General features: G+C 42.0%; 2 protein-coding genes across 3 annotated transcripts in view; both read right to left on the bottom strand.

The window, feature by feature from the left end:
• The window catches only part of BEND3 (BEN domain containing 3), a 19551-nt gene extending 18868 nt beyond the window's left edge, over window positions 1-683 (bottom strand). Inside the window, exon 1 of one of the 2 annotated variants that reach the window (XM_041414926.1) lies at window positions 366-683. The gene's annotated coding sequence lies outside the window, so the exon portion shown is untranslated. Of the gene's footprint in view, window positions 1-102; window positions 281-365 lie in introns of those variants that run through there. The other variant, XM_041414925.1, reaches the window with a different exon arrangement.
• A 10999-nt stretch (window positions 684-11682) lies between these two features.
• Window positions 11683-26502, bottom strand: part of PDSS2 (decaprenyl diphosphate synthase subunit 2) — a 111759-nt gene continuing 96939 nt past the window's right edge. The window contains exons 7-8 of the mRNA XM_041414879.1: window positions 23461-23496; window positions 11683-14483 (exon numbers count right to left, since the gene is read on the bottom strand). Of these exons, the coding sequence (XP_041270813.1) occupies window positions 14325-14483; window positions 23461-23496 (195 nt within the window). The 3' untranslated portion in view covers window positions 11683-14324. The remainder of the gene's footprint in view (window positions 14484-23460; window positions 23497-26502) is intronic.

The raw sequence follows: 26502 nt of genomic DNA, 5'->3' as shown, positions 1-26502 counted from the left end.
CCCCTCCCCGTTCTTCCCCCACCCGCCGGGGCGGCGCTCCCCGCTCGCCGTGGGGTGCGTGGAACGGCGCCCGTCCTCACCAGCGGCGGCAGCGAGACTTACCTCTGCTCCGCGCGGGGCCACGGGAGCCCCGGGGCGGCGGGGGCGGCTGGAGCGGCCGCCGCTGGAGCCCGCGCTTCCCCCCCGCTCTTTGTGTGCGAGGGTCCGCGCGCTGCGCTCTCGCGTGACGTGACGGGACCGTGTGTCATTTCCGCACAAGGACACCGAGCCCCGACCCGCCCGTGCCCACGGCAGGTGGCGGCGAGCACGTGGCCGCGCGCGGGCACACGGTCCCGCATCCCCCCGCGCGCCTTCCCAACACCCACCCGCCACTCGCGTCCCGCCACCGCCACCGCCAGGCTGCGACAAAACCGGGGGGATCCGGGTCATCCCCAGAGAGAGCCGGGCTCCGGCCGGGCCGGCGGAGAGGTCGCCCGGCGGTTGCCGAGACCCCGGCCGCGGCCGCAGCGATGCCGTAAATCCGTCCCCACGGCGGCGTGCCCGCGGGTCAGCCCGGGGCAGCCCTGCGGGCGGAGCCGGGGGACGCGCCGAGAGCTCCTCGCACACACGGGCTGTGACACCCGCACGCAGCCGCTGCCCGGCCCGGCAGGCTCCGGCCCCCGGCGTGCCCGGAGCTGGCAGCGCCCGTGGGAGCGCTGCCCGCCCGCCTTTATGTGACCTTAACGCGGGTTGCTGTGCGTAGCGCCGAGTAGGAAACGCCGCTGTTTGGTGCCGCGTTAGGCTTAAGCCTGTACTTTTTAAAAAAAGTTACTTCAGTAAGTTGGTTTAATTCAGATCCAGGCTTTTTCCCACGCTGGTTAAACACAAGACCGCTTCCATGCTCCGCGTTTGCGGGGCAGATGGCAGCAGTGATTTATAAAACAGACATCGCATTCTTTTTTAATTAAGTACCCTTGTAGATTTTATCTTCCCTGAAATTGACAGGAGCACATAAGACATTACATTAGTCTGCCAAATCATACGTGCCCTTTCGACTAACAGCTTGTAGAAAACCAAACCGTTTCCCAAAGATTAAAAAATAATTAAAAAAAAAAAAAGTGGGAGAGCGAAGTCTGGTTTTGTAACCTATGGCCAGTTCTAGCAGTTATGTTTTCTTGGCTATATGTAACACACCTTTGGAACTTGGCAGTTTTGCGTGAAGTGTTTTACTTACACACTGAACTCGGCCAGTGCTGCCATTCCTAATAAATAATTTTGCTGTTAATAAAAGTACACAGCCAAGTGCTCTAATTATGTTGTAGTTGCTTTACGGTTTGTTTTTTTCCTCCAGAGTAAAAGAAGTTCAGTCTAAAGATGTTTATAAAAGGTGTTTATTATAAAATAAGTAGGTGAGGGCTGATACTGCCATGAAGGATGCTGGATTCTGTGCAGCATGGGAGATGTATCCGATAGAAGTTACAAGGCAAATACGCACCGTGCAAGCGGCAAGTAAATGTGAAGGTAAAACTCGTGAGCTCTGAGCAGTGCTGTGAATGTAACTGGTAAATAAACCTGAAGTTTGTTATTTCAAACTTTTTTTTTTTTTTAATTCAAAAGCAATACAAAGACATGTAAGTGGACTGAGAAATAACTGGACAAATATCTCAGATAAATCTGCCCCATAAATAGCTCAGCACTTTGCTAGTCACATGCTGTTTCCTCTGAACTGAACAATACAAAGAGTGCCTCTTAAAATAAAAAATCCTCACCATTTCAGATTTTTGGCGCTTTCTTTAGATGCAGTTCTCTAAAATTTTGTTCTTCCACTTATGTCGCTCTTCTAAATTTAGCATTTGGGACTTTTGGTATGTTTACAGTGTCATATCCATGAATAATCCTAACAGATAATAGTTTGTTGATTTTAACTTTGACTGCTCCTTTTATTATTGCTGTTGATAGACAGCTGTTAAAAGGAGCGCTTAAAAGCGGGAACTACCAGCACTGTAACTCCTCCGATGAATCACTCCAGCGAAGGATAGATACATTTATTAGCAACACAAGTGCTCTGCAGTTAGCGCATCATTCTCTCTGGAGATAAAGAGCACTGCCCGCGAACTTTTCCGAGCCTGTTAGCGCTATGAACACCCAAGTTTATGGTATGGTTTGCCCCCTCCTTTATTGTAAGGATAATTGAGGCTTTTCTTAATGGGTGCCGTGTTTTAACAGCCGGCCCAGCTGCTCAGTAGGGCTAGATCTCAGATGGATTTATTTAGTGGGGCTAAGGAAAGGCAACCATAAGGCAAGAACAAGCCAGTGGAATCCCAAACTCAGTTTCAGAGCCCTTGAGAAAATACCTTGCCAGTTTGAACTCCACCTCATTTCTGCTCTATAGTGCTGGCCTGAGGCATTGTAGCTACTAGGGACTCAAGCCCAGGAGGAGACCTGAAGGGCCTCAGCTAAGCACAAAGTAGCACGAGCGTATTGTTGCAATAACAGTATTCAATGGAACGGGAGCGAGCCAAGTTGTCTCCAGGCAATGCAGGTAGCAAGCTTAGATTGGCTTCCCAGCCAGACAAGTCCCATTTCTTTTCACCATTTGAACTTGTGCTATACACGCCATTTATTCAAATGTTCATCTTTCCCCCACTTTGTGCCTTTGGCTCAAAAGCCACTCCGTGACACTGCGGCAATCTGTGAAAAATTCCAGGTCACCGGGGAGGGGAGTAGTGGTGCTCTAGCGAGAGAACTTTTCAGTAAAAAAATCACCACTGCCCTCGAATACAATGAGCCATTACTGACTTGAGCAAACTGCAGGAGACTTCAGTCGCCAACACCGATATGCTCAGAACGCCAGGGAAGCTGAAAGCACTGTTTGCACTGCTATGGAGTTCTCTAAGGGTGGGCTAAGGCAGGTCCCTAGACCTTTACCTGCAGAAACTCCAAGGTGCCAGCCCTCCCCGGAGAATGCCTTCTCTGAGTCAGTTCAAAGGATCCAGTCGGCTAGAGATTCCCTGGGCAGGGGTGAGGAGCCACGGTGGCTGGCAGGGAGGTGGCAGAGCTGGCAGCGCTTGTCCCTGAGCTGGGACTCAGAACAGCTCAGTGTGCTGGTGCTTGGTACGATGACAAGGAGCAGAAGAATGAACCTAAATTTAGAAGCCTTTTTGCTTCCTGTGCTGCAAACATTTGGGATAAGCAAGAATCCAACTCAAAACCTTCAGCGAGGTTTCCTTCTTGTGGATCTTTGCAATAGCCTACAGCAGCACTCAGTAGGCAGAGATGTGGCATGAGATGTCAAAAGCACTTGCAGCAGGAACTAATTTTGGCAGTTTCATTCTGTAAAAAGCATTGCTATGGTATGAGTACATCGTCTATCACTTCACCACATCTTGAAACTAGGCCACTGTGCAGCCAGACACAAGAGTTATGGAGCCCGGAAGGAAAGGAGATGAGAAACGGCGGGGTGTGGAGCCAGCTCCTTGAAACTTATATACCTTTTATGTTAAGACTCTAATCAGCAAACAAGCCCCTTGTGCAGAAAGACAAGCCCACGCCGGTAGCCGGACTCCTTTGTGCCGCTCTCGGGCTGACTTTCAGCGATTGCTGCGCTGCTGGCCACCCTGCGTGTGCAGCAGGCACGGGAGGTGCCTCTCGCCAGGAGCCGAGCGGCTGCTCTCTGCATTACAGCGCAATTTCTCAACCCCAGTGTGGTTCCAGCCTTTGCTGGAAGGGTGCTTGTCCCTGGGGACGGCCAAGTGGATGGAGTCTCGTATTTCCTGCGGGTTCCTGCGGGCTGGCTCGGGGCAGCTGGGCTGGATGGGACGGGCAGGATTGCCCTCTAGAGGGACGGCAGGGGGGACGCGGGTGTCCGGCTGCACTCGGAACTCCAGCGGTGCCACTCACTCACCCAAAGAGGGCAGATACTTAAATTAGGCAGCTTGACATCACCTTAAATTATTTAGGCATGTATTTGATATAAATAAACTTCAAAGAGACTGAATATATTAGGGAAAAAAAAAAAAAAAAAATGCAGGTTCCAACATTTTCTGCCTTGAAATAAAAGCATCTGAAAGGCACCATTAAAAAATTGGTCCAATTAACTCATCTGATTTGCAGTAAAATGCGTTCTGCAAATCAAAGTTTATAAAACGAAAATATTTAATGGCAAATAAAGCAACTTGATAACAAACTTTGCATACCTTCATGCTCTTCACAGCCAGTCCGACTGAAAGGACATGTATGGACACATTGCACAGGAATATCTGGAACCTCTGTTGGCCCACAGGCAACAATACTGAACAAGTAACATGCTGCGGGCAATATCCATACATTGCTGTAACCCAGGCAGAGATGAACAGTGGCAGACAACAGACAGACAACTGAACTTTATTTATATTTTTAAACTTCCTGTGGCTGCAAGCGTTGTTGGAGGGTTCTGCCAGCAAAATACTACACTAGTTGGGAAACATTGGATTAGAGTGCCAGTTAATAGAATTGCTTTTTTTTTTTCCCTTTTTTTTTTTTCCCTCAAGAAACAGAATTTTTACACGACACACTGGGGATTTTTTTTAAATTTTATAGCAACACTGCTTCTTGTTCTTAGATATAATGATAGATGCCACTGGAAACTTCTAAAATTGGTGTTTAGCTAGACTTCACAGAGATGGGCAAGATGTAATTGTGTTGTTTGCTGAATCAAGGATATCAAAATAGAGAATATATATAAATGGCATCTTTGGATTTTAAAGCAAGACGGTTCATCTCCAAGTGCATGTGGGTTGGAAATCTTAAGAGTTTAGCTCACAGAGAAAAAGTTTCCAAAAAATGAACACTCATTATAAGAAAACCCTTTTCTAGCCTGAAGTAGCACCAGAGTGTCCTGGCAAAACAGCAGATATGTAACACTTGAGCACCAATGGAAGAAGAATTTTATATAAAAGCTTAAAATAAAAACCAGATCGAAGCTGAAGTGGAAGAGCAGAACAGAAATGTAAAGGAGCTTCAAGAATAGAGTAACTCAACCCAGTGAGCAACCTAAATTCTCCTTCTGTGCTGCAGCAGTTTACTTAGACATCAGTTGCATCCATAACTGTTTAAAAACTGACAAATCTGAGCAACTTCACTCTTGGAAGCATAAGCCTCTTTTAATCTCTTGGCAATGAAATCACAGTTCTCTTTACTCTATGTTAGTTCAGCCAAGAACTGCGCCATTGTGAGCTATTTCACAGCTTTGCATTTAAAAAGAAGTAATGCTCACTTAATGCACAGTCATCCTGTTATTGACACCATAACTAACTCTGAAGGATCAAACATTTATCCCCTAAAGGTCTGTTTGCCCAGTTCTGTTTTACATCCAGAAGAGGTAAATACAGCCTGGAAAGTCCTTTCTCCTAAAGACGGCCACATCTCCCAGCCAAGTGCAAACAGCATGCTCTCCTTTGTGTGCTTAACACTCAGTTCCATATCTTGTCCATTATATGGAGAAAGAATATTTTGGACCAGTTGCATAGTCTCATACCTCACTTAGATATGTAAGTTCAAGTGCTTGCAACAATATTAAAAAAAAAATTGTGAAGCAATGTGGAAAACTAGGTTTCTTTGAGAACTCAGATGGATGATTTAGCTTTTTTTTTTTTTTTTTTTTTTTGTCTCTAAACGACTGTTTTTCTCAACTCAAAGGAGCAATATTCAGATTGTAGGAATCCTCTTTGTTTCAGGTCCCAAAACTGAAACAGCCTTTCAAGGTTTTTTGAGGTCCAGCTTCTTCTGTCATGGCCAACATATTATACAGTCCTTTTCACAAAAAACAGTCACTGTCTTAGAAGCAGCCAGGGATTCCCCATACTCGGTCTTTACCCTCACTACTGTTGGGAAGCTACTCCTGAACGTTGCTCTTTGGCTGGATAGGAATCTTCCCTCCTGAACTTGCATTAATGTGGATCTCTGGCTCATGGCTACTCGATGCCCTAGTTATAACCCATACAGTATAACCTAGTCATACCCTACAGCAGGGCCTTTGAGAACAACCATGAATTTAAAGGGTGAATGCATTTCATCCAACAGGAATTTCCCTTTGATATTGGTGAAAATTCAATCTGGACTGAATTTTTAATAAAAACTGTAGCGGTGGGGACCTGGGTTTACAATAAGAAAAAATCAACCTGCTTGGTGGTTATTACTACAATAGAATGTGATTGAAAGCAATTACTTTTCATAAAAGTTTATGTAAGAAATATTTCTAATTATTAGCAATGTGACCACTTTTAGCAGCATCAGTCATCTTCAAGAGATACTAGATGTTTAAACCCTGTTTATTTTTCTGCAAAGATATCTTAGCATATTCCATCTAAAAGCCATGTATATTGCTTGTGGTCTTATATAATGTGAGCAGAGGTAGGGACATTCACAGTTTTTATACTTTGGATATAAATAAAATTGTTTGATTAAAAATAAATCTTACCAATACCGACATTTTTTCTGTAATGTTCTCCCTCTAAACCCATTTTTATGAAAATAATGATGCAAGCAACTAAGTGTAATTGTAGAAAATTATTGGTAGTGATTTGCATATGAAATACACACCTTTTACAGCCTCTAGTAGCATTGTTCAACGAGCTTATAAATAGTACAGCTAAAATGCTGCAAACAGAAAACAGTTTTCGATGGGCACATGCTATGAATGAAGAAATGTTCAGACACAATGTGCAACTTGGAGAGCTTTCATCAAAACTAGCCAAGAGGGAAAAAAAGCATCATTTCCTAACCACGCTGTGTTTTGGATAAGCTGGTCACATAGAAAAACCATCATGCTCCTCTGCAGAAAGTAAAGCTTTTTAAAATAAGGGTTAATATTTTTTTATAGGGGGAAAAAAAAATATAACCTAATCTCTTGGTACTTGTTGAGATTTTTCTAATGGCTTCTGCATAACATTTAATTTTTATAATTTGATATTTAATAACTGCTAAGATTTGAACTTTGCAATTGAGGCCAGTCATTTGTGAAAGTCATTTAAGGTATAAAAAGGTCTAGTTTTAAGATATTGTTTTTGTTTCAAGTATAATACTTATATGTACAATTTTAAAACTAAAAATTATGAGCATTGTTCTAATAATAAAGCAGAGAATTTTCAATCTTTGATATTTGGAGCAAGGGGTGAAGGGAGGAAGACAAAGTGGAATAGGGTAAAGAAGGAAATGTCAAAGTAAGATTTTTTATAATGCTGCTGCAAAATTGCAGTTCTCCTACACAATATAACAAAATATGCCTCAAATGGAATTTAATACAGAAATTTCTTAAAAAACAGATAAATCTGAGAACTACTGTTTCAGTTATCAGTGGACACCTGCCTGTCACTATTAGCCGAGAGGAATGTTCTTGTATGATGCGATCCCTCTTTTCTCCTGCAGAAGACTTGCAATTTCACCATGGGAAGTCGGTAGAGCGCTGCTTTCCAGTTTAGCAGGTAAACCGTCTTGTTGCTCTTTCTCTTTTGGAGAAAAAGGTTGCCTTGCCTCAAGAGAGGCACACCGACTAAAGCATTTTGCAAACAGGCATGAATTTAAGCCAACTTCACGCACTGCAGAGAAGGGATCTCCTACACAGGGGGGAGCCCGAGCATTCTGCGGCTGCTGTCGGGGCCGGGAATACGGCAGAAGGCCGGGAGCTGCGGGCAGAGGCACGCACGAGTCAAGGCATGAGGGGCTGGACAAAGGGGACTGCAGGAGGCTTTGGTGTATCGGTGCCAATTTGTTTGTCACCCTCTTCTCAACTCAGAGCAAGCTCTGTACTTTATCTTTTTGTTTATTTTAAAGGAATTCGCTGTAGGAATTTTAGCTTAATGGCCACTTTTTCTTAGCTTTAGAAAACCAGGCTTAGCCTAAAAGAGAAACACGTGAATGCTAATTATGTAAATAATTAATGCATTTTAGGGATTGGTTTCCAAAAGGTGGAACAAAAAAGGATAATTTAATTCAAAGACCGTCAGAACAGATGACTTTCAGAACTGGAAATATTCTTTCCTTTGAACTGCTTTAAGAGACTGAAAAGCTTTAGTTCTTTATTTTTGGTAAGACACTGTGCAGGTAAAAGACTTTGAAGACTACAAAGAATAAAAAAGTTTGATGCCTCACTCTTCTGTGAGATTGAAGTAGCTGACGAGAGTCCTGGCAGCCAGTGCTCTGACCCAGAAGCCACTTCCTTGACAAATCTGCAGCACGGCACAATTGCCTGAGTTAGCCTTTTGTACTGATGAAAATTCAAATACTGCTCAGAAGAACAAGCCACGGGGAGATCTCCCCAGCAGGTGTACCCCTGAGAACACTGGTCTGGCATCCTTAGCACTGCTTGGGGCAAGAAGCACTCCCCAGCAGCTCCAGAGAATGCCTCCTTAATGTTTCCATTAAACCAAAAAGAGCTTTTCAATCTTTTAGCAACTTCTGTCAAGTACTAGGTCAAATATGGGCCACGTGTGCATTCTTTCCTGCCAATAAGGCAAGGCACATGGAGGGCTACATTAAGAGAAGCACAGCCAGCTGATCAGGTGTGCCAGGCCATCAAATCCATGCACTCAAATAAACCTGGAAATCCCTTTCCTTCCCTGGCCAGAGGCAGGGCCCCTCAATTCCTGCATGGCTGCATGGTGTATTCATTACCTGATCCTTTTCCTGCTAACCAGAAGTTCCACACTGGGGTCAAAGGCAGTATCAGTCCTTCTGCGCTGCTGGGGAACTGCTCAATAGCAACCAGAGTGGTAATTCTCCTGTATGGGCCCTTTTTGGCCACAAAATTCCTCACAATTCACATACCCCAGCTTCCACTTTTGAGGCATCCCACTACCCCATGCTGTCCTCATGGCGATAATGCAGACAGAACCACAGGGTGACACACCAATGTGCACATGATACCTCCCCCCTGAGCAGAAAACAGCTCCTTTGTCAGCCTGGATGGTGGCTGGTGGCGAGAAGGAGGAAGTCTTTGAATAGCTGGAACCTGTTGGGAGTCCCTCCCCAGCTGAGGCACAGGCCTGCAGGGGTGGGTGGGAGAGAGATTCTCTTTGAATTGCTGGAGCAGGCTGGCCAATCTACCCACAGCTGGGGCCTTGATGTCTGGCCAAGCCACGAGCACAGGTGCTGGCATATGGTGACTGTGCTCCACACAAATTTCCACCGCATGCACCACAGGCACTGGATTTCACTTGGGTCTTCAGATGCCCGGTTGTTATCCCGGTGCCGTAGATCACCTCCACCACTGCTAACTCCCTCAGAGACTGGATACTCTCAGTGCTTGTCCACTCTTGCTTTAATAGTTTGCAAGACCTTCTCCAAGGGGATACTTCTTCACACTCAATGCAAGCTGCCTCCAGAGGCTGCTGATTTTTGCTCCTTTTCCAATCCTTTTGTTGATCCCCCATTCCCTTGTGAGGCATCCCAGCTGCTGGGCTGCCTTGCTCTCTAATTCCTGACAGTTGGCTCCAGTAGCACAGCACTGCAGCAGCCAGATGATAATTAGCTCACCAGGCTGATGGCTATAATATTTATGTGTATCTTGCAGCTTACTCAGGGATAAAGAGTTGGTGATTTCTGCCTTGTTCATGATTTCTGTCTCTTTCCCCTCCTGTTCTTGTGACTGTTCTGCTGCGCAACAGGCTGCCTCTCCAAATCCTCTCCTGCTCCCTCTTGGGAGAAGCTTTCTCCCTGACTGAGGCAATTTACTTCTGCGTCCATTGTTTCTTTGTGACCGTAGGGGTAACTGATAAGAGATGAGAGGTGGGTGTCTGGCTTAGCCATGGTGTTTTCTGTGCGTCTTCAGACACAGAGACCATCTCTGCCCTCTACGGGTGCTGAAGAGTTCTTGGCAGCGTTAGGCCAGGCCCAGCACAGCGTGAGAAGTTGTGTCCCTTTAGCACAGCCAGGGCATCCTTTTCTCAAATGTACTGTCGCTTTTTCAGGATCGTGCACTCGTTTGGCAGTCAGGTGCCACACCATCAGAGGTAAAAACTGTTCTAGATACCTCACCACCCATGACCACACAACCTCAGGGCACATCCCTGTGTGATATTCCTAAATACTCAGTTAATCCTAGGAAAAGCTGGGTACAGATTCTTGAGACACACTGATGTGAACATTCTGATTACCCAGGAGTGTTCAAAATACTGAACAGTCATTGTAACAAGGCGGAAAGCAAACGTGCAGGAGGCGAAGGGGAAGGTGCTGTTGTTTCCTCCACAAACTGTCTCTCAGAGGAAAGGAGAGAAAAGGTGCAATTGTTAATTATCTCCACGAGATGGTTCCCGAAGTACTGGGACAGCAGCAATGCACAGCCCAAATACCAGATTAGGCTCAGGGCCAGTGCTTTCATCATAGTTCTCCAAGGGAAAACACAACCAAGTGCTACACAGCACAGCAAACTGCAAAAGACAAACCCAGCCTTCAACATGCTCTCAATTTGTTGTGTTTACTCTTGAGCAAGACAGGGAGTGGGTAAGGGAACAAATAAACCTGCATCAAGAGTGAGTAAGTCAACATCGCGACCAGCAACAGCTGAACAGGCATAAAAGGTTCCCTCTAGCACACTCTGGTAAAACATCTTATTATCTTAAGCCCTAAGTGTCCATCCTGGGTACCAAAAAGAATTGTGTTGGACAGCAGCTAAGCACCTCAGAGCTGCTCAGCCAGTGCCCCCACCATGGGATGTAGTGTGGGTTTTAGCTCTGTACAAAGAAAGGATGAATACAGTCCCTCGTGGAGGTATTTCCTGGGCTGAGATGAAGCACATCTGTGGTTAGACATGCCTGAGTTCAATGTGGTACATCCCACCCTCTGTGCCCAGCACAGAGGAGCAGGGAGCAGCATTCCTCTCTATCCAGCTGAGGCAGTGTGAGGCCAGAGGCAGGCAAACAAGGGTTTTTTGTATTTGCATGACTTGCTGCTTTACTAAAAGTAAATGCAAAATCATTCAAAGAGTGTTTACAAGCAGGTGAGGGAGATATGAAGAATAGAAAGGTAGTCTATATATAAAGTGCCTTATGATTAAAGTCTATTTCCCCCTGGTATTTGCTGGTGCTGCAGCTCAGTGAGCATGAGTTGGGGGCAAGGAGACCCTCAGACTAGAAGAGAAAGAGCTTTTTACTGAACTACTTCTGTTTCTGGAACAATTTGAGGCTACAATCCTAAAGGTCAAAAATATTGTGGGAAACTGAAATTGATGCCACCAATAAAAGACACAGTTTTAGCAGATTCTTCTAAAAATCCCTAACCATTAACAGATAGAGAAGCGTCTCCACACTCTACCCCAGAGAAGATCAAGTGAGAAAATTTATGGGTTGAGTTAAAGACAGCTTAGTAGATAAAAGGAGAAAAAATGAAAACAAAACCATGAAAAACAAGCAAGGAAAAAGCAATCACTACCAGTTTTTTGACAGTCCCCAAGCAACAGACTTCTGGAACATCTCCCCTCCCCATCCCCAGTTTTTATTACTGAGCATGATCTTGTACAGCACAGACTAACTCTGAGGTCAGCTGTGCCCCCTCCTGCCCCTTGCCCACAACCAGCCCCTCACTGGGTGCTGGAGTGAGGGGCAGAGAAAGCCTTGGTAATGTGCAAGCACTGCTGAGCACAGCGGGTGAGCAACGCTGTTTTAGTTACACATCCAAAACATGGGACTGCATAGGATACTACGAAGAAAATTAACTCCATCACAAGTGGGATGCAGTAGATCAGGATAACTTTTTTATTTTAATTTGGTTTAAAAAGCAGCTGGGACCTTGTCCTGTATTTTGTGCATCTGTGGAATGGTGCAGCAATTCCATAGTGGTGATAAGTTCAGAGGAGCAGCCACCAGGAATGTCTGGTTGAGTAGCTGGGTGACTGAAGTAAATGGTGTGAATGCCTTCCTCAGTCCACTGGCCTCCCTCTCCCTGACCTGCTTTAGAGGTAGGTGAGGACAAGGAACCGAGGAGACAAAAATAAGACCATGACCAGACCAGAACAGCCCTAAGGTTACACATTGCCCAGAAACTGTATGAGGAGCGAGGAGTACATTAGTACACAGCAATGACTAATTCACCCGGAGTCTGACAGAAAAGTACAATATTTTGCTTGTAGTTTACCTGGAGGAAACAAGACAACAAAAATTTCTGAAGATTTACAGGCAAACACCTTAAATATAAAATTACTTGATAATATTGATAAGGGACAATTCACATTGTTTGTTTGGTATTTTTTAAAATTAAGGTTGAATTACTTAAGAGCAATCAAAACATTCTGGTGATAAAAATACCCCCCCAAAAAAGTAATTAATTTTTGGTGATTCCCTTTTATTGGTACAAGTACAAATAAAAACTTGTACTTGCAAGAAAAAATAAGTGAGGTGTACATAGTTTTGCAGTATGTTTGGTGTTTCTTTCACATAGCTGAGGTGAAGTGACTCAGAATATCTCCAGCAACCCAAGTTTTTTGCAGCCCTAAATAATTATGAACCAATTAACACAGATGTAAGACAAAGAAAAGATGACGAATGGCTCTTACTTCATGTAATATGTAAAAACAAGAGCCAAAGAAAGCTGAAATGTGACTCTGGTTGAACTTAGGTAGTTCTTTCAAGCACGTTTTTTACTACCACTTCAGGGAACTTAATGGGTAACTGTCTGGAAAAAACCATGCTTCTTAGTGCTTCTCTTCTGTCTTCAGCCTTCCTGCTGCAGTAACAACAGTAACTCAGGGAGAAGTTCCAGAGTCTTGGGAAGAGAGAAAATGCCAGGGCAGGAAAGAGAAAAAGTGTAAGTAAGAAGGGATCTGGTGTTGAAGCCATTCTCCAGAACAAAGTGAGTCCTGAGTTCTGGATGCTGCTCCTAAACAAAGATTGGGACTCAATCTTATTATACATAAAATATCATGGTATAATGTGGGCAGAATGTACACAGAATATTATGCACATTACACAGGATGTATTTTCAGTATATTTTTAGAGGATAGAGTTTTTATTTATATTTTGCATTTGGTGGAATGCAACACTCTGATCTATGACAAACAAGCTGTGTGACAGGGAGGGAGCACAGGGGGAAAAGGAGGGAGGAGAGAATTTAACAGAAATAACTCCACTTAGTGTTTGAGTGAGGGATGTAATGAAATCTGTTTGCTGTGCTAGCTGTCTCCAGATTGGGCTGTAATTACACCACAGAAGGAAGAAAGGTAGCTGAGTCTCAATCTAGATCATTTATGTAAACTCAGCCTTCTTGTCAACGGCATTCTCAGATTGCACGAGTGCAAACCACAAAAATCATCTCCTATGAACAAAACAGAGACGGTCTCAAATTGCAGGCTTCTGATACACCTTATAAGCCATCTGTAATTGGACTTGAAAATCCAAAAACTGACGTTCAAAACTTCTCCAGTATTTTCTGCATTTTATTCAGTGCGGTGACTACTCACAGAGGAGCATTCCTGCTTCCTTTTTGCCAAAGGCTGATGTCTAGCCTTACAAATTAACATTTATTTGGCTTAAATTAACACAAGTGTCACAAACATAGGAAATTCTTTTGTGTAAGACTCTGTTGAAACAAACTGCTGGATCCGAGGAAGGGATATTCCCCCCCCGCCCCAGAAGAGTTGGAAAAACCTCATTCTTTGACCCAGAGTAACATTTTACATAGGCACAGTATAAACTCCAGGCACTCAGTTCCCTTAACAGAGCCAAATTAATATTTGATTAAATATTTTAAAGCTCCTACTTACCATGCTTGACACATTTTCTCAGCAAGTTTCTCAAATACAGAACTCATTAGGCACAGGGTAATTTTACATTTGAATACATAAAAAGAGTGTGAGGAGACATAACTGCGTGCAGACAGAGAGGGATTTTCCCCCATTAATCCCCCAAACTGCCCTTCCCCTTGGAAAAGGGAATGTTAATTCCCGGCTTCGGCAGCTCACTCTCTCTGGGCAGGTTCGAGCGGGTTTCTTGTGACACCTGGATCTTCACGCCCTTCCATCCCTCCCTCCCTCCCTGCATCCCTCCCTCTGGCAGGAAAACCGCCGGCCTCCGCCCTGGCGCCGTCCCCGCTGCTGCCCAATCAATACCGCCTTATTTCCTGTCCATTTGCTGAGGTCACGGAAACGGGACTCATTAATTATTTCTACCGGTGCAGCCTCAAGTGCGCTTCTGGCACGACAAGCGAAAACCGTCTGTGACCTTTTTTCTTTCCTCTCCCGAATTTTGCTGGTGGCGGCAGCGAGCGCGCGTTCCTCTGCCGGGATGGGATGAGGTGCTCAGAGGCGGGAGGCGGCACTGGTGTTCCCGCCGGGTTGCTTCCACCTGCGGGGGGAGAGACGCTCGTCCCGGAGCAGCAGCTCAGGGAAACCTGGTCACGGCGTAGACAATGTTGGCCAAGGCGTCCCTGGCCTCCGAGGGAGGGAATCGCTCCAGGGCTGCCAGCGCTCTGTTTCCGTGGCAGCGGCAGAGGTCGATGGCAGAAGTCACACCTTTGCCAGCCTTGATCGCTTCCTGCAGCTGTTGGAAAACACAGGCACATCGGTGTGGGGGGCGTTTCAGCCGTGCACAATTATCTCTGGGAGCACAGGGCTCCCGCCGCCTCTTCCCGAGGTAAAGGCAATGCCAAAGCCATCAGACAAAGCCCTTAAATCCTCCCAGCCGCTCTGTTTAGCTCCCCACTGCAGCGAAACTGTGTGCAATGGAAACCACACCACCCGTTACTTCATCGCCTGAAAGATGCTGATTCTCCAAAGGGCACACTTAAACTAAAAAAATAAAATTAAATTTTTAAACATCTGAACATTTCATACCTCAGCCACTGCCTGAGAGCTTTTGTTCGGAACTGGCAAACCAGCCATTTGCTCACACTCCTGTTTTCTGCAGTGAAAACCTGCATTTTGTGAACACCCATTCCATCCCCTGCTTTCAGAAACCAGCACAGGACGACACAGGTGGAACGACTGTATTTTGTAATAGGGGTTTCTATTTATAGACCATGTGATTACATTGCTCATAGTGGACAAAAGCAAATTTTGTCAGTAAAATGTGGCAAACTATCATACTGAACTCATGCAAACTACATCTTATCAATAAGGCTAGGGAATTTTGACAAAGGCTTGGTGATACACCATATGAGAGAAAATACTTTCATGGAATAACTGACATTTCATAACAGGTTGCTGGAAAGATTTGGCACCTAAAAAACTTGGGTAAATGATGGGTTAAATTTCCTATAAAATAATACAGACAAAATTGACAAAATAAAGCATGTTATTTTACCCATACCTGAACTTAGGATAACTCTAAACAGCTTTTATTAAGGGTTTTTTTTTCTTTTTAATTAGTATTTTTTTTAACAGCATCATGAGACTGTCATGAATCACTATTATATTTTCTACTCTAAAATGCAGGTGTTCCCAGACCAATTCCAGCCTGATGCCCCATCCAAGATCCTGGGAACAAAGGTTAGGTGGATCTTTGGGATTTGATTTTTCCAAAAGCATTACAGCATTTCATGATCTTTAACACGCCCTACACGGCTTTCACAACTGCCTTACATCACTGCACCAGCTCTTTTAAAAAAAGGCTTTTCTTGGATACAGGTACCTAAAGTAACAAACTATGCAGGGTTTCCTAAGTCATGTTTTTCATCAGTGTTTTCACAGCTCAGTACCCAAATTATTTAAAAAACAAATACATCACTATGGCTTTACCTATCCAGTTTAAATCATATATATATATATAAATATATATAAAATAGACACATATCTTAAAAAAAATTCCTAGATATGCCCAAATTGTAAGTCACCCCCTTTCTATACATACTTGCATTCACACAGAATGAATGATGCTTCTTATCTGAAAGTGGATTCATTATCTGTATTTAAAGATGAAATTAGCTGAAAGCATATTACAGCACTTGAGTGTTCAAGTCCCAGTTCATAAAAATTTTATTCTCCTCTTCAGCTGGAATCTTCCTGCACTGTGTGCTGGAAAGGAACTTGCCTTGAGGCATAAATGCATCACATAGCTAATTCAACATGTCTTCTAATGAGTGGGAATCAGCCATATTTCCAGGGCTCTGCAGCAAAGGTGAGGACAGGCAAGACGAGGTGTTCTAGCAGTGTGCAAAGGTGTCCCTTCCTCTTCTTTGAGGCACAACCTTGTGGGACAGCAGAACCCCACACATCCTGAAGCAAACTCTGCTGATTTGCTAAAGCTTATTAAAAAGCATTAGCATAACTTCTAATACTCATGGAAGTCTATACTGGCATGTAAACAGGAAAGACAATAGCTCCGAGAAAGTCTTCAAATTGGTGAAAAGCCAGAGAAGCTTAGCTTAGGCATATATATGCTCACTTATATGTACCATGACTTAGTTGAAAGAGGAGAGTCTGGAAAGGGGGAAAATCCTAACACAAGGACACAATCCATTTACATGCCTGTCTTGTGTAAGCCGTCCGACACATGCACTGCTTTGAAGCCAATACAATCGCAAAGCTCGTGTCAAACTATAGGCAGAGGAATCACTACACAAAAATCAGACTAATCCGCTGTTGAATGTTTCCCAGTGAAGCTCAAGGAATGTCAAAATGGAAAATACCTGCTTATATGGCAAGCTTTTCAGTTAGAGATCATCCTAAGTAATGAACAATTTATAGGCCTCAAAAACGTACCTGTTCTGTATTGCGTTCGCAGAAGCAGCTGGTCAGCTCAAACAAGCATACACAGGCAAAGCAGTCTGAATTAACCAGACTACACACTAGCTCTGTCTCAGCAGGGGTTGTAAAAGGGAAAAGAGAAGTAAAAATTTGACTTTCTGTAGTGGGAAAGTTCTTAAAGAAATACAGGAACCAACTCTGTAACAAACCAGGCTTCAGCAGCCCTGCTGCATGCAAAAGCCCCCTAATTTAAGACTTTAGTTGTACTCTTGGTTATATTACAGTTACATTTTCAGACTCTCTCTCACAGATTTTGAGCTTCAATAATTTTATGTAATGAACTTCACAAACTAAGGGCGCAGAAGAAAAAAAAATAAATCAATGTATCCAGTGTAGACGCATTATTTTTAAATTTGGATAGGAGCACCAGATTTTCACAGCAAATGAACAGAAAAGCAAAATTTACTGCTTTTACTTTTTACTTTATAAACTTTATTTAAGCTTCCTCATTGATTTCTTCTAAATATAAGAATCTGCTCTTTTAGTCTCTACTTATATGGCGTATTTAATTTTGTGCATATTTCCACTTGTAGGAACAATTTAATCCACACAACCTTCTTCAGAATGATATTCAGTAATTAAAACTGAATACAAGTCAAAACACAGATTGCTTAGCTACACTTTTATCCAGTTGAACTGCTAGATATGCTGGAATACTGCATTTTTGCTTTTAAGCTTTCGTTCAGACCATTGGCATTAAAGCCTTACTTCATTCTAGAAGTGCCAAGACTCTGAAAAAATCACCAACTGGGTTTTGGTTATTTAAATTCAGCTTAAAGAATAGTCTTGCAATAGCACAGCCAAGCTGAGGCTCAGATGAGACGTGATCTCCTCCATAACATGTCTGCAATCTGTGCCCTTGCAGATACTCAGAACTTAACTGAGCAAACCCACACTGGTTCTGCTTTGAGTGAGAGGCTGGACCAGACATTCCCAGAGGTCCCTTTCAGCTTCCATTACTGTATGATTCTGTGGAGTTCAAAGTACCATGTTTCTCAGTCTGTTTGTTTTAAAAAGGCAAAGGGAGGGCTTCTCATCCATACCACAGAAGGGAAGGATTTGCCTTTCAGGCCAACTGCTCTGGACTGCTGTTGGACAGAACAGCTGGTCTGAGGGCAGCAAGAGGTCAGAGAGGAAAGCTAGGAACTGCTGGATTTTGGAGACTGAAGAACTGAAGGAGTCAAAAACTAAGCAGGAGTTCAAGTACAAAGTCAATTAATTTCAAATCTTCTCTGTTGAGACATTTCTGCTTCATGAGCCAAAGGAAAGCAGATTCCTTTCACACAGGGCTACCTGTAGGGAGCAACAAATCGGGGGCACGGTGGGGCGGGAAGACTCACTGAATATGTGGTGAATATTTTGGCTGTAATAAACTTTATAAGCAAAGGGAGAAAAAGAGCACTGAAATTCCTGATTTTCTTTTTCCTCCATCCAACCTAGGATTAATTATTTCAGTGGCAAAATGCCAAAAGTAACTTCAGATTTTTTTGACATTGTTTTAAATGGATGATGCTAAACCAGATAATTTGTTATCTACTGAAATCTTTAAATAGCATGCATTCTCTCTGATCCTGAAGGGAGCTAAAACATTCCACATTTCTGAAGTGCACAGTACTGGCTGAAACAAAAAGCAATCCCAAAACCCAAAATCTAAATTGATCAATGGCTGAGTGACGGAATAATGCTCAAAATGTCTGCAGTGTTCTGCACTGGCTTTCCTAAATTTGTTTTCCCTTTTGTGGAAACAGCATGCTTAATAAGCACTGGTGTTTTAGACTGTTGAAATGTTAACCTTAAACATATTTCATAGGTAGTACATCAGTTTTGTCAAATTTTTTATTTGTTTTCTAAATAATTACTTTGGAATGTTTCAGCATCCATTCTTGTGGCTGGACAGAGGGTTGAGCTCTTGCTTCTCAAAAAAACACTGGACAATCATTTATTTGCATCACTTCATAACATCATAGGATATAAATTTTTTAAAAAATGTTTATTTTTTTAAATGTTTTGTCTGCTATATGCAGCATGATATGCCAGCTGAAACTGGGGCAGTATTTATCAAATATTTTCTGAGAAATTTTTTCTGTACAAAAGGTAAAGAAATGCATCTTCAAAGGGCCCAAATGCCCTGCAGAAGCCTCCATTAATAGAGTAGAATTTATTTTCCCTATTCACCTGAAAAACAGAAAAAATTTCTTTTTACTTCAAATGGAAACCCACACTACATATAGGATGAGACCAAATGTGGGGAGGGTTGTCCCCAACAGGAGAGGAAGGATGGCCTGCTTACAGGGAACGCTGCTGTTACACAGCTCTTGTAATAGTCTGCCAAAAAATTACAAGCCATCCTGAGACGCCGATTGATTGTACAGATTCTTTATTATTTTGGAAGGGACACTGAAGCCTTTCTATGTCTTTCACAATGAATTTAACAAGACTCACTAGTTTTTAAATCTAAGCAACGGCAGTTGTGAAGATTCTTTACCCAAAAGCATAATTTTCTTAACTCTCACTAATAAAATAGTGTTTGTTACTTGTCATCTTAGCAGACACAAGCAATCAACTTCATATTTATGTCAAAACATATTATTTGCTTAAATGAAACAAAAGTTATGCTGGATTTATATCCCAAAGAAGTGGGAAAATACCCACTGATTACAAACAAACATGCAACTGATTGTTGGTACTGGATGTGCACCTTGATAATTCAGATATTAATTCCAAAAAATAAGAAAATTGCTTCATCTGAATGGTTTTGGATGCTTTTGTAGTACTACTAACACATCTAAAAAGCCCCATTGACTGACTATGCTATGTTTTTTATTATACACAACAAAAGGAGCTAATGGCAGTGGTTGCTCCAAAACAAACAAGACAAATCTTCATGAAAAACCAAGAGGGTCATAAGCATCTACAGCTAACAACCCCCTGTTTTTAACCCTTTGCTGCATTTCAGGAGCAAGAGGTGAGCAGCCTGTGGCCTACAGTCCCATGACACACCTCATGATGACTCCCTGGCACGGTAACAAAGCCATGGGATCACTGTCCCTCACCCCATGGGCTGCAGAGCCGCAGCCAGCACTGCACAGGATGGCCGCACTCGCCGTGCCAGCCGGCAGTGGGGTGGGCAAGGGCAGCCTGCACCTCTGGCTGGGGCTGGCACCTCTGGCTGGCACTGTGCTATTGTTATTTATCAGCAGCATGGCAGTAGGCTACCACTGAGAAACCTCCTTGTAAACAAATGTGACCTTTCCCGATTTTCTTCTCTCTCTCTTTCCCACCATCTGGGAAGTCAAGACTTTAGTGCCATGCAGTGTATGAACAGCTGGATCCACCCCATCCTGACTCATGCCTTCCAGCACTGTACAAACTCAGCTCCTGGTGTTGATGTAGTGCACAATATTTCATACACAAACTAAGAAAGTATGTCATAGCATTCCATGCCAGACTATGCCATACTTTCCATTCCAGTTTGGATGAAAGGCCTCTATAAGAGACAGCAGAGCAAATGGACAAGGCTACAGTAATTAAAAAAAAACCAAAAAACTGCTATGTCCTCTCTCGCACTTGACTTTATCTTTTCTGGATATTGCATTTAGAAAAGTAACAAATCATTGCATAGCACAGTCATCAGCTGCAAAATACAAGATTTATTTCTTTATTTAGTATTATAATTTTTTTAGAGCCATGGCCAGAAAAGAAGAATTACTCCTAGCTTACTCATTTCTGCTACTAGTTGGGCCTTTCTTACACTCTTTTAACAAGCCTGTACAATGCCAAGCACCATTAAGGCGTCAGCTTTAGCAGAGAGTTTTTAATCAATATTATCAGGTGGTAACAATTAAACTGAGAATCTCAATTTGTTGTTTAGAGTTACACAGCTTATCTTGCACGCAAGGTATGTGTAACATGGATAAAAGCTTCTTGATTTTAAAAAGTCTGAGATTTTTGCTACATACAAATGAGGGAGACAGGAAAGTTGCTGTTTCTTTCAATCACATACAGGAAATTTGTCCCTTACATTGGTACTTTCCCTTGTTTTATCTGAGAAACACCACAAAAACAGCTGAAACATTTTTTTCATCTCTGGAAGAGACTTTCAAACACCACAACAATGGATCAATAATTTGTCTGGATGCGGTGTGATAGCATAGGAAAAAACAGAGTAAAACACTCAGACACTAATGTGACTAAATATATATTCAGAACACAGACAATATCAAAAATCTTTCTGATAAAAAGATTCAACAAAGCTGAGATGAAAAATCCCTAAAAAATTTTGCAAAACATAGCGACCTTATTGACCTGGCAGTCTCAGACCTAATCAAATTAATATAAAGCATTTCACTTCCATATTTGTGTCAGAGACCTGACCAAACTTGCTAGTATGATGCAGGTATTTGTTTGTCAGTGAAAAAACCAGGGGTACCATTTTAATATAACATGCACCAAAAGAACAATTCAGAATTCTTAAGCAGTCTCAAAATTGAAATAAAACTTTTGCCTTTTAAGAAGGCATGTTAAATGTGTGGACCTCAATTTCTCAAATGTATTTTCATTATTTTAATTGAAAGTGCAGCAAGCAAGGTAAAACTTTCTTAAGTTTTTGCATACATGAGTTTAACTAAGAAATAATATTTTTATCTCAATTAAGTGGCACTGAAGTTCATAATAAAAACTAAGAGAAGAAAAATAATCAAATTTTTCAAAAGTTCTACAGCTAGTTTTGGTGATCTCCGCTTTTACAAAACTAAAGAGGAGATATTTTGAAGGCTCGAAGAGACACAAGCTCCCAGTTTTGATTAGGAATGTTAAAGTAACTGTCTCAACTGAATAGAAAGATGAGAAGCGACTGTGATGCTGAAAAGAAAAGACTGAGCAATGTGCAAAGCACTGACTCTGGTGATGGAAGAGGAAAGAGGACACAGGAAAAAGCAAAAAAATAAATACTAATTTGTACAGCACAACATACCCTCTAACTGGCTGTGTGCATGTGCTGGTCAAGTTATTCTGCTGGGGACAGCTACAGGTTCCTGAGTTCATTTAGCATAGATATAAGTAATGACCACTTCTATTTTAAACCAACAAACATAGAAAAGAGGGATACGATAGCCCAGGCTTTTGAAACTGGCCTCTAAAAAAAAGAAAGAGCCAGAAGTTGTTTGAACTCACAAGAATCATGCACCATTTTTCACTATCATTCACCTCATAATATCTGTGCTTGTGCAGGAGATAATTACCCAAAACCAGCAAAAATCATGTGCTTTCTGGCAGAAGTCAATTGCTCAAAATACAAAACTTGAAGGGCTTTCTCTCTTTCTTTACCTTTTATTCAAGTGTCCAAGTTTCTTAAGCATAATGTAAGTTTTTAAATTTCATGTGAAGGATCCAAGATCTGAAACAATTTCAGTCAAAATACAGAATAGGCTGACAAATATTTGATTTAGTAAAGCAAATTTAGATGCTTTTCTTTCCCCTTTGCCTTTTCTTTTCAAAGTATGGAAATTACACTGTGTGGATTTGTGGAAATGACAATTGTGGATTACAATTATAACAATTAAAAGGAGAAAACTCATTCTGGACTTGCAAAAGTAACCTAGCCTAAACATTCACAGGAGTATCCTCAAGACACATCTGAAGAATAAATTTGTTGTGCTCAGTGGTGATTTAGAAGAAAGAAAACTGATACAACTGTGACTGGTGTAGAGAACAACCTAAAAGCACAATGATTTTAAATGGCAAAGTAAGTTGAGATCCCTCTGCCATTCTAAGAGGAAGGAAGGGCAGAGAGGTTTTTTAATAATCCAAATACCAATTTTTGTTAATACAGAATAATTACAATAATCTGACCTGTACTTGTGTGTTAGCCTTCCATATGAGCAGCAATCAGTCACAGCTGTAACACTCTTCAGGCCCCACTTCAAGAAGCAATTCTCAATCATACACGTGGCTCAGTAATTTATATATATTTATTTATATAGATTTATATATTATTTCCCACTGAAGCTGGAGATAACCAGCTGGACTTCATCATCTGCTTAAGACTCAGAACCAGTCAGGCTCATGCTCAGTGAGCTGGGGACACAGTGTCACCTCTATCTACCACAAGCATACTGTGCTTCAATATTTAACCAGGGAAACCTTGTCAGCCATCTCCTGCAGCCCTTTAAGAGTTTCAAGGTGTCCCAGCTACTTCCAGTAAAGCTACTTAGTTCTGGTCTGCTTTTATTATAGAGAAGTAGCAAATACAGTTCTGTAAAGCTAGAAGTTGCAATGGGGACTGGAAGAAACCAAATTATTGTATGTGTATATTTTTAACAGATGGCATGGAACAAAGGAGAGATTAAAAAAAAACTTTAGCAGTACTCTACCAATAGAGAGAGACCACTGATAGGATCTAACCTGCAAATGACTCCAGGAAAAAAAAGACAGCAAAAGCCTTCAGAAGCCTGGTTTGAAAATTGAGTTTGGGTAAGTAAGTGAGAGAAATGACAGTAAAGATAATTATTCAATAACTATATTATTAAATTACTATTATTAGATACATTATTAAATTACTATTATTAAATAGCTACATTGTATAGTTACAGTACAGCTGTCTATTAATGGCTTTTTAAAATCAAGAAATTGCAGGAGCCATTCTCCCTCCCTTCATATACACACATACACCTTACAACCTAGCTTTAATAAGGAAGTATCTCTCAGCTGTCAAGAATATTCTTGAAAATATTTTAAAAAATATTAAAAATGAGATATAAATATAATTTACCAACCTTCTTATAGTCCACAATGTTTCCTTTTCCTTGTGCCTTAAAAAGAAAGAGATTTTTTTATCAGACACTACATATTACAAACCAGAGTTGCAAGAATAAAAATGCAATTAAATGAGCTACTACTTTGAACATAACTTACTTTCTTTAGGAATCTGATACAGAAAACCCTAAAATACAACCAAATGTGTTACCAGCTTACACAACATGGCTCTGTTTCAGATGAGAGTTGCAGATACTCTGTGTAATTTTTAGGCTTTTTTATTATGACTTGTAGTTAAACATTTGGTGAATCCAAAATGTTTAGGTCTTAAGAAATCTTGCTGTTTGCATTAATTAATCTCTCCCATGAGATTCTGTAATAAACTCTACTTGCTATCAGCAATAACAGGATTTACTTCCTTTAAAGAGAACTTTCTGTATACTTACACAGGCTTGCATGAGGCAATAGTCTAGAGCTCCCAAAAGGGGCTGCTGGACCCTGTCAGAGCTGTTACCAGGGTGGAGGCGCTTTTGATTTAAGTATCAGCATCACCTTTTGAGTAAGCGACAGATAAATACAACCTGTAATTCCTAATACATTCAGAAAGAAATACAAACAAATTTTAAATTTCTTATTGCCCAGATGCAGGCAAATATGCTGTCCAACTTTCTGAATTTTGTCACATAATGATGTAGAAGATGTCCTTCTCACTTGTGCTCTGACAGAACCAGAGCACTAGCACTTAACCAAACTGAAAACCCTCCCCTGAGATCTGATCTGGATGTGCCATTATCACTTCATCCAACTCCAGCTCTTCTTTTTCCAGATTAATTGAGGGGAAAAAAATAACCTGTTTCTTTCTCTCTAGCTTCCTCAAGGGAAGACCCCAAATCTCAATTCTTCTGCAATGTGTCTCCTGAAAAGATGTTGATTAGGACCGCTACCTCTCCATGTCCTCTGTGGGGACAGAGATCAGCCCAAAGGAGCAGACCAGCTGGGATAATGAGAAGAACTGAGACCTGCACTGAAGAGGAACACTATGTGGCAAGCACCCAGACTTGAAAAAACAAATTAATTTTTGTAAAGGAGGAAATATAAATAGAGAAAAGAACTGATGAGAGACTAAACAAACTGAACATGAAGGAGAACAGTAGCTAAGAGAACTGATTGCTCTGAAGGATAAAGGGGATTGATCCACAAAACCCCTTTGCTTCTCTCTTTAGTCTTCTCAGGAGCCAGCTTTTCTGGAATGCATGTTAAGAAGACAGTCTGATAGCATTTGGGAGTAGCAAAACCACTGCCAATTACTGCTTCCTTATTTGTATATTCCCATCTTCTTTGATTTGTCAATTTTTATTCACCTGATTGGATCTTACAGCTTCTTCAAAATACATCTAGTAGTTATATTGTACATATTCCTTAACAAGTGGCTGCCTATATGCAGATTCACACTGCAGCAGAGAATCTGACAACATGCTTGAGGAAGATGCTTTTCAGCTGCAGCAATAGCAGGAAAGGTGTGCTCAGTGTGCCTCCTCCTGTGCTTATTCTCATTACCATCAACAGCAAGAATGTTTTCTCATGATCTGCTCCTGTCAAGCGTTCAAGTCAATGGCTGTTGTGCTCCTCCAGGCAGCAACCTCATACAATCTGTCTCCTAAGCCTTCTTTTTACTACGACTGCAACACTGTTTTTTTTGTTTGTTTGTTTGTTTTTTTGTTGTTGTTGTTGTTGTTGTTTTGTTTTGTTTGTTTGTTTTTTCTTTTTTTTCTTTTTTTACCCTCACAGTAGTACTTTGGCTCTCTATCTTTTTCTGACCCTCATCTCAGACACACAGATGGCTTTTTTTACCTTTTACATCAGACTTGCTCAACTGGTTAAGCTTCTCAGAAGGCCTGAGTGCACTGCATGTGCTTTACCTATTAAAACCATACAAATGGCATTGCTTGAGAGGGTGGCTTATGAGTGCACCCTTACAAGCACTGCCAATATGAGGAAATCTCTGGTTTGAGTTCTTGGCCTACACTGAATGTCACATAGTCAATGTGACTGTGGGTGATATCTCAAAGAGCATGTAGTTAATCAAAGACAACTTTCCTCTCTAAACCAGCACAAGTCAATAAAGGCTCCTGGACTAGGTGTTCCATGTTGTAGTTGGTAGTAGTGGCAGCATAGTAAATACCACGTATAAAGTATGTGTATAATAAATAAATGTATGAAGTACAGCTGTACTAGTAGATAGCAAATACTTTTGCATAGTGCATGTCACTTGGCACGCCCACCCTTTTCAGACAGAACTGCTTCATTGTTTCCATAATGCCCATTTTTGGTATGAAAATTTAGTAAGCAGACAGACGGCACTCCTGGAGTCCTGCAACCTCCTCTTGATTCTGCAGATGGGAAACTGTTTCAGAGCTTTTATACACTGTGCTGTGGAAATGCCATTATTCTCCAACTGCAATACTCCAAATCCATTTACATTCAACTCGCATATGAGCCTTGTGTTGTGACTGTTAAATTCCAAAAATCCTCATAATGCTTTATGAACCACTAGTCCCTAATTTCAAAGTGGCAATGGGATTGCTTAATTTTAAGATCCCCCACTCTATACAACTGTAGATTCTGCATACACTTCCCAAAATCTCACAGCTGAAGAGACCATGCCTCTTGCTTGCAGTATGTGAAGACAGAACTAGGCAGAGGTTTATATTCCACATCCTGCACCTGATTCCTGCTTTCAAACCAGCAGAGAAAGGAGCCATCAGCAAGCACATCTTGAATGAATTTGCTTGCACAGAGCCAGCTTCTTATTGAAGGCAGCAGCCTTTCTAACAAACTGTAAAACAACACGCATGAATTTCCAAATGGCAGTCTTCACTGTTTAGACAGACAAAACATGTCCAACTGATGTGGGAACTTAACAGAATGCTTAATTTTGGCCATTTTGGTGCTTCCCCCTCCCCCTTGCCCTTCTTGATGTCTTCTACAGTTATCTATTTGTCCTTCAGCAACATCCAGGGAGCTATTAATGGACTTGAACCCTGCTGTGGTACATGGCAGTT

The sequence above is a fragment of the Onychostruthus taczanowskii genome, unplaced genomic scaffold (assembly GCF_017590055.1).
Source record: "Onychostruthus taczanowskii isolate IOZ18803 unplaced genomic scaffold, ASM1759005v1 scaffold48, whole genome shotgun sequence".
Lineage (NCBI taxonomy): Eukaryota > Metazoa > Chordata > Aves > Passeriformes > Passeridae > Onychostruthus > Onychostruthus taczanowskii.
Note: the sequence above shows the minus strand (reverse complement) of the source record. Positions and strands in the feature narration are given on the sequence as shown.